This window comes from Chelonoidis abingdonii, chromosome 6 (assembly GCF_003597395.2).
Source record: "Chelonoidis abingdonii isolate Lonesome George chromosome 6, CheloAbing_2.0, whole genome shotgun sequence".
NCBI lineage: Eukaryota > Metazoa > Chordata > Testudines > Testudinidae > Chelonoidis > Chelonoidis abingdonii.
This window is the reverse complement of record NC_133774.1, coordinates 95,586,660-95,595,209: the sequence shown is the minus strand read 5'-3', so window position 1 is coordinate 95,595,209 and position 8,550 is coordinate 95,586,660. Positions and strand designations below refer to the sequence as shown.

Below are 8,550 nucleotides of genomic sequence, written 5' to 3'. Positions count from 1 at the left end.
GATCTGGCCTATGATCTATTTCAGTGGGTCCAGAATAATAAAGAGGAAAGTTTTGTCCTGAATGATACCCAGAAAAGTGTAATTTTACACTTAAAGGTGACTGGTATGGGAAACATAAATGGCCTTGTGCTCATCTTGTTTCTCTATGACAGGGGTTGGCAACCTTTCAGAAGTGATGTGCTGAGTCTTCATTTATCATAAAATATCAGGGTTGGAAGGGATCTCATCTAGTCTAACCCCCTGCTCAAAGCAGGACCAATCCCCAGACAGATTTTTATCCCAGTTCCCTAAATGGCTCTCTCAAAGATTGAGCTCACAACCCTGGGTTTAGTAGGCCAGGGCTCAAACCACTGAGCTAGCCTTCTCCTCTCTAATTTAAGGTTTTGCATGCCAGTAATACATTAATGTTTTTAGAAGGTCTCTTTCTATAATATATAACTAAACTATTGTTGTATATAAAGTAAATAAGTTTTTTAATTTTAAATGAAGCTTCTTAAATATTTTAAATTAAAATGCAGAGCCCCTTGGACCGGTGGCCAGGACCTGGGCAGTGTGAGTGTCACTGAAAATTAGCTCACGTGCCACCTTCAGCACGAGTACCATCTTTTGCAAAGAGCTTTAAGAGCTGTGGGCGACAATCACTAAATAAGGTCAATGTATTAATTATGAATTATTTTTATTACTATTATGGAACATTCAGACAATCTGTAGTTGTGTCTGATGAAAGGCATCAATACTGTTCCCTATTTCCCCATTACCCCTCTTTTTCAGGTTCAAAATATCCTGTGCACATACAAACTGGGGGTTGGGAAATGCCCTTTTTTATTAGCAATAAAACTCTGTCTTTTTCTCCTGATTATCCACAGATTTATGGATTCATAATCATTCACGTCACAGACTCAGGGAGCCGGGGCTGAAACAGGATAATAGCCTTTAAATCCCCTTCTCTAAGCACTCAGATCTTCACTGTCAGCAAGATTAAAGCAGTCAACAGCAGTCCCCATGTGTCTGTATCCCAGCCTGAGCTTTAACAACAACTGGAGCGGTGGCTGGACAGTAGAGAAATGTGAAACTGCAGCTGTGTTTGATGCTCCAGAGGGAAAGAAAGAAGCATTGGTTGTGTCAGTGCTGGTGGCAGTGGGGCCTGGTGTTAGTTCCTCAGTCAGGTGGAGGCAAAGGAAGGAGAGGAGGAGAAGAGAGAAGCATCATGTTGAAGTTTAACCAAAGAAGACCATTCCCATTCTCAGACTGTAAGGGAAGGGAAGGAGCTGCAACAAATATTGTTCCCCCAGAAACCAATGCGGGAGAGGAGAAAGAAATAATGCGCTCACAGATGAAGAGTGGGGTTTCTGCTACTGCTACATGGGCCTCTCAGGCTGTGCTGCCTGTGGGAACTGAGGGGAACTACCACTATTATGTGGATGAGGAGGAGGAAGAGGAGGAAGATGAAAGGCAGCCGCAAAATTCCTCTCAGGAGGGAAGCAAGTTCTCGATACCCTTTCCCAACCCCCCTGCCTTCTCCTCCAGAACAGCAGCATCTGCTCCTTCCATGCTGAACATAAATGTAGGTGGCAAAAGTTACCGCCTCACCTACCAGGCAGTGGCCGTCTACCCCAAGACCCGTCTGGGCCGCTTGGCCACTTCCACCGATCGCAGTCGCCAGCTGGGTCTGTGCGATGACTATGCGGTTCAGGGGGATGAGTACTTCTTTGATCGGGACCCCGCTGTCTTCCAGCTGGTCTACAACTTCTATGCCTCTGGGGTGCTGCAGGTGCGAGATGAGCAGTGCCCACTCAGCTTCCTGGAGGAGCTGAGCTACTGGGGGGTGCGGCTCAAATATACACCACGCTGCTGCCGCATCTGCTTCGAGGAGCGGCGTGACGAGCTGAGCGAGCAGCTGAAGGTGCAGCGGGAACTGCGTGCTCAAGCAGAGTCCCAGGAGAGTGAGCAGCTCTTCCAACACATGCGCTACTATGGCCCCCAGCGCTGGCGCCTCTGGAACCTGATGGAGAAGCCCTTCTCCTCTGTCAGCGCCAAGGCTATGGGGGTGGCTTCCAGCCTTTTTGTACTCATCTCTGTGGTGGCACTGGCTCTCAACACCATGGAGGAGATGCAGCAGGTGGACAGGAGAAGCGGAGAGAGTCGCCCTATGCTGGAGCACGTTGAGACACTGTGCATTGCCTTCTTCACCCTGGAGTATCTGCTGCGGCTGGTCTCCACCCCAGACCTGCGCCGCTTCGCGAGCAGCCCCCTCAATGCCGTGGATCTCATTGCCATCCTCCCACTTTACCTCCAGCTGCTGCTGGAGTGCTTTGCCGACGACGACCAGCCTCGGGGCCGGGGCTCTCAGCACGAGCATGACATTGAGAAGGTGGGACGGGTGAGCAAAGTAGGACAAGTGCTGCGCATCATGCGCCTGATGCGGATCTTCCGCATCCTCAAGCTGGCCCGGCACTCCACAGGCCTGCGCGCCTTCGGCTTTACCCTGCGCCAGTGCTACCAACAAGTGGGCTGCCTCTTGCTCTTCATTGCCATGGGCATCTTCGCCTTCTCCGCCATGGTCTACTCTGTGGAGCACGACGTCTCCAGTACCAACTTCACCAGCATCCCCCATGCTTGGTGGTGGGCTGCTGTAAGTAAATGCATTGCACTTTGCCAGGTGGCCATCGCTCCCTCTCCTGCTAGAGTTGCTGCCTCTCTTGAAAACAGGAGAGCTGGCCCAGATTTGTGAACATCTGTTCTGAATTCTGAGCTTTGCTTTTACAGGACATGTGCTCACACACACACACACACTCACCCCTGCTGCAAGCTTACATCAGTTACTGCATCAGGGGATAATCAGTGAAGCAGAGCTGGAAGTCGGTGGCTATGCCACACACTCCCGCTTCCACTGCTGCTCATTAAAGAAAGGAGGAGGACTTGTATGTGGGTGGGAGAAGTGTATGATTTCTTTCTAGGGTCAGGATTGCAGAGCAGTGGGTCTGTGCATGATAAATATATTGTATAGGGTTGTTTCCCCTTTTTTGGGGAGTTTGTAAAAGGCTGTGCTGTGCTGACCCAGCATGACAAAAGCTTGTTCTGATTTCATTGCTCAACATTTAAATCCTCCAACTTTATGAGAGTTGAAGTAGCTGCAGATGACTGGACTCATAAAATATTTTATAATAGGCAGTTGTCCAACAGTAGGTGGCATCTCTACAATACACTCAAAATGGCATTGGTTATTTATACAATACCAGTGGCAGACAAAAATAGATCAGGTGGGGTCTGAATGGCTCAAGGGATTGGTAATTGGATACAGAGCCTTTTGTATCTAGGTCACTAGTTTCAATCTAGTATAGGTCAGTAGTGACAGGAAGTTGGTGACATGCCATTTCATGGCTGTTTAGGTGGTCTCAGGCTAGTTCCTAGTGTGGGCAGAGGTTTATATTGCAAAATCACCAGTGGCATGGTTGCTGGTGGTCTTAGCTGAGAAGCCTGAGACCTGGAACCTGAGGGACCTTTTCATCTTTAGCATTTACCCTTGTGGATGAGGTTTGAGGCACAGGGACAAGTCTGCATGGGGAACCTTTCACAGCCATTGCCTGTGCTGTACTTGTGACTAAACAGAGGACTTCAGTCTGTTGCACGGCATTTCCCAAAATGTGGGACGCACTGTCTTAGGCTGAGCCAGGGCCCATTTGCACTGACATGAGGCAGTACAGGTTTTCCACATACTGCCCTACTATCACTGCAGGGTTGAAGGCTGGCATGATTGCTTTCATTTTCCTGAGGTGGGGGCTCAAACTTCTGAAGTGTAGGAAAGGATTCCAATCCCAAATCTGTGCCACCTCCGCAGAGTAATACAGTCACACAGAACCCTTACAGAGCACTAACATTATTGTCTCAGACAATAGAGATGTCAAAATGATTGTTCGCTCCTTAACAGTGACCTCCAAAGGCTACAGCACCACCACTGACTTTACTCCTAGGTGCTGACTGAGTACTCCTAAAAGCCAAGCTAGGAGAGCCTATGCATTAGTAGTGGCCCACAGAGCCTTTCTTCTCAGCCACAGAATTAAACATGCAGGGACTCAGTCTGGGGGTTGAGGAGGAAGAGATTGTTCCTTTGCAAAGTGGCCTGCAGAAAGAAAGAGTGAGAAGGCCTCAGCTATATTGTTATTCTGTGATAGCTGTGACAGGACAGCATGGTACATGCTAGATTGTCAGCCTAGAGTGAGAAATAGACCGCATGGTAATATGGCTAGTGCTGAAAGAACAAAGGGCTCAAATCTCAGTTGCAGCCAGTATTATCTGGGAGGAGCAGTTGTGGGGAGAAGGGGTGCAAAGGATCTGCTTGCAGTTCCCTGATTCTAGGGCCAGTCCTAGCCCCAGTGCATCCGTAGGGCTACTCCTTTTTACGGCAGCTGACTCTGGCCTCTAAGGAGCCATGGGTCATCTGAGAATAGCCAGACCGTAAGTGTGCTGGCCACATCCCTGACAGACTCCCCAGACTGTGGGCTACAGCCGTGCATTCTTTTCTGACTCTCTCCCAGCTGTGGAAGCTCTCGCAGGGGAGACCAAGCTCCTTTCCAGCCCCTTTGCATCACTCCAGCTACCAGCAGAAAAATCTAGCACATAAAAGCAAGGGTTTGCAGGTCTGTCTTTAATGTGCAAACAGCAATTATGTGGCATGGCTCTCTTTTACCCTCACGCATTATAGGAAAAATTTAAGAGATTCAGATAAGTTAAATAGTGGATAGTTTTGTCAGTCACACAAACAAATGATTATTTCCTCAAAATTCTCATGCATAAGACAAGAGTGAATGTAAGAGGACTAGACCTTTAGCACAGGATAATAATCTTGTAGGGGCTATGGTAGATATGTATCTTGCTTTCAACTCAGTATTTGAAGATATTGATCCTGTAAGATCATTCAATTCCAGTGACTGAAGTGACGTTAAACCAAATGCCTAATGCTTTTTATGGTACAGGAAGCACCAGGTGCAGCCCCCTGTAATCTACTGTTTCATTCATCTGAAATAACATTCTGTCTAAATGGTGAGATGCTGGCATACTGCCTGCCATAATGTTCAAAAATTAATTCAGTGCTATCATCACAAGAGCACTGGTCTGGGACTACACCTTCCTGTTTTAGCCATTTCTGCTAGCATATTTATTATTCTCTCTCTCTCTCTCTCTCTCTCTCTCTCACACACACACACACACACACACACACACACACACACACACAGTGTATGTAGTAGATGTAGACTGGTAATGCCTGCTTGGGATCTATGCTAGACCAAATGTTATTGGAGCGCTTGATGCAGTTCTAACTGTTGCAGTATTTCGTGTCAGTATAAAAGCCAGCATAACACCTCCACTATCGGTGTATGGTAAAGCAGGAAAAATATGCTACTGAATGAAAAGGGGCATTTATTAACATCTCAGACAAGATATGGATAAAGCGATGGCAGGATTCAACTTTCACATAATATGGTGATGCCAAAAAATTTATTTCCTGAACTTTAAAAATGATTTCACTGAAACAGCTAGAGTTGTCACTGAGATCTGATGTCAAAAGGTTTCCCAGTACCAAGACTTCAGTTAAAACAACCAGGGCAGTCCTATGCACTCATCCACCATCCCCTCTGTGCCTTTAACATGGCAGAACGAGAGCAGGAAATATCATCACTCACTTGCTGACATACACTTCAAACAAAATAAACTTTTAAGCAGCTGAAAGGGCTCTTCATTATTTACACACTTCCTTAGTCTCCTTATTTTAAAAAAAAGTCCATATTAAAATGAGCTGATGGACTGTTCTTCCCAGAGGCAAGTGTTTTAAAATGTATTTCACTGCTAAAGGACACACACCAGTCTGGGCTCTGCTCTTCACCACATTTACCACTTTATTCACCAGACAGGTAAAGGTAAAAATCAGCACGCACACACGCACACATGCACGCACACACTTCACCTCCAAGTTATTGGATGGAAGTGAATGTGGGTGGGGTGAGGACCAGTCCATTCCTTAAAAACAGGGTAAGGGCACACAGCTGCCATGCAGCTTCAACCCAGCCTCTACTGCAGCTAGTTTCAGAGAGTGGTAGGGTTACTGGATGGATCAGGGTCATAAATCTGTGTCCACTCCCTTGGACCTAACACACATGACCATCTCTGCAGACCTGCCTGTGGTTGACTCAGGGGTGCTGTCTGCAGCACACAGCAGATTCCGAAGGACTTCCTAATGACAATAGTGGGTTTAATTATTTAAGGATAGCTTTTACACTTAGGGATGGTACCCGGGGGGGGGGGTGGACTGGGGGGGACAATGTAGAGTCAGTGTGTAATAATTCAGGCTTTTAGTTATACAAGTGTTAAAAATATCTTAACTGTGCTGAAAAGCTGTAGCCCCAGCTGGCTAGATTAAAGAAAGGTATGTGCGTGCCTCTGTTTGGATAATGAATTACTATTGATTTGCCTATAGGTCAGCATCTCTACAGTGGGCTATGGTGACATGTGTCCAGAAACTCACCTCGGGTGCCTATTTGCTTTCCTCTGCATTGCTTTTGGAATAATTCTGAATGGAATGCCCATCTCCATCCTCTACAATAAATTCTCAGACTATTACAGCAAACTGAAGGCCTATGAATATACAGCTGTAAGGAAGGAAAGAAGCAAGATTAACTTTACACGAAGAGCCAGGAAGAAAATGTCCAAGTGCTGTGGAGAAGGCCCAACCCATTATTTACCAAGGCCTAGATACAATTAATACTCCAGGGACTATAAAGGGACAGAGGAGCATAAGGGGAAAGCCGAGAAAATACTATTACAACGGATCACCCAAGTCAAATAAAGATAAAGCAACAGCTCTAAAAGGAATAAGAAACTACTGAAAGCAAATCTCAAGCTTTTGTCTTTTAAAAAAATTACAGATCTATTTTACTACAGTTTCTTCTCAGCTTCTTTTTGCTTATGCTCGTTATTACAGCAGCAATGCACCTGGTTTCTATGTGTGATGCCAGTATCGATGGCGCTCGCTGAATTAGCCAGCCAGAGGCTCTTGAGTTGTACAGCTGACTCAGGGCTGTAATGCCATGCCTAATACACATCCTAAAATAATGACCCACCATGGCCAAACCAAAGGCAACTGAGTCTGTTCCCATGCAGTGGCTGCTATTCAGCAATAGGCAGGATGACGCTTGCCTCAAAAATTAAACAGATGTAGAAAGGGGAAAAGGCAATATATTTGCTGTGCAGAAATAGGTTAGGTATTAGGTTTTTAAACATGGAGAGGACACAGATAGTATGTACTCGCTATAGCTACATCAGTTGCTTTCACATATAAACAATGTGTTGCTTAGGTTTTTGGACATTATTTGTGCTATAATACATAGTTCATGGTTCGATTGGCCAATATTATTTTGTAATGCAGCCTTGCAAAATTGTACTTGCTCAGAGCGAGTAACTTTAGGCATGAGAAAAATGTTGACTTTATTCTTTTTGGTTTTGTTTTTTCCATTAATATCTTTCATAATGGCAAAGAACTGGTGAGTAAGTTTGGGTAAATGTTTGTGATAGCTTTCCAAGCTCATTTAATGCAAAAATCTGCTTAAGAATGCAGCTGTAAACTAAATGCATTTTATATGAACAACACTGTTTAATGTGAATATCTTCTATTAGTGTGTTAAGAACAATATGGGTTAGTTGTGGTTTAGACCTAAGTTAAAATAAAGTTCTGAAAAACAGCCAAAATGGAGTGAGAGGAACATAAGAACGGCCATACTGGGGCAGACCAAAGTCTTCTGACAGTGGCCAATGCCAGGTGCTTCCACAGCAATGAACAAGTAATCACCAAGTGCTCCATCCATTGGTGCCCGTTCCCAGCATCTGGCAAACAGAGGCTAAGAACACCATCCCTGCCCATTAGAAGGGAAAGGACATGGTTAGCTAACAGGGCATGTTCATCCTCAGGATTTTATCAATAGGTCTTCCAGTAGTTTTGAAAATATAATAGTAAGACAAGAAGCATTTGAATTTGTTTCAATATTGATAAAATCATAACAAATGGGAATATGCGTATACATTGATCCTCTTGATAGAATTTTGTGCATACTGAGGATCTAATTCTGTCACTCCAGGTCACATTCAGCAGTAATTTATTCCGTGAGAACATCATTTGAAATCAATGGAATTATTTGCATAACAAGGTCTATCTAATGCCCCATTAGTAAGAATAGCAGAATCTGACTCTAAATTAGCTATAGCCAAAATCAAGTGGTTTCATTGTTTTAGTTCACTGGGAACATTCTTTTCACATAAGACAAATCATAGGGGGGTTAAAATAGGAATGAGGGCAATGATCTGAAAGCTAGAAATGTTCTTTGTAAACTTTCATATAGGGCTTCAAATGGGGCAAGTGGTCAGCTCTTTAGAGGAAGTAATGATAATGAGGATTGATGCCATCAAGGGCTGCTATTCAGCACAGCAGTCATTTCATAGCAAAATAACCTAACCGGGGCGGGGGGGGCGGTATTTTAAATGGGTGGGCTCTTGCTTGTTGTT

General features: G+C 45.0%; 1 protein-coding gene across 1 annotated transcript; it reads left to right on the top strand.

Annotated features, from left to right (window-relative positions):
• Positions 1 to 1,207: 1,207 nt before the first annotated feature.
• On the top strand, positions 1,208 to 6,757 carry KCNV2 (potassium voltage-gated channel modifier subfamily V member 2). Its single transcript, XM_075067496.1, has 2 exons — positions 1,208 to 2,632; positions 6,473 to 6,757. The coding sequence occupies exons 1-2, from the start codon at positions 1,208 to 1,210 to the stop codon at positions 6,755 to 6,757; spliced, it is 1,710 nt and encodes a 569-aa protein (XP_074923597.1).
• Positions 6,758 to 8,550: the final 1,793 nt, after the last annotated feature.

Excerpts from the sequence above, each read along its gene's own strand:
- KCNV2 (XM_075067496.1), top strand. The coding sequence starts at position 1,208 with ATGTTGAAGTTTAACCAAAGAAGACCATTCCCATTCTCAGACTGTAAG. Across the intron at positions 2,633-6,472 it reads ATGCTTGGTGGTGGGCTGCT|GTCAGCATCTCTACAGTGGG; the intron begins GTAAGTAAATGC and ends ATTTGCCTATAG.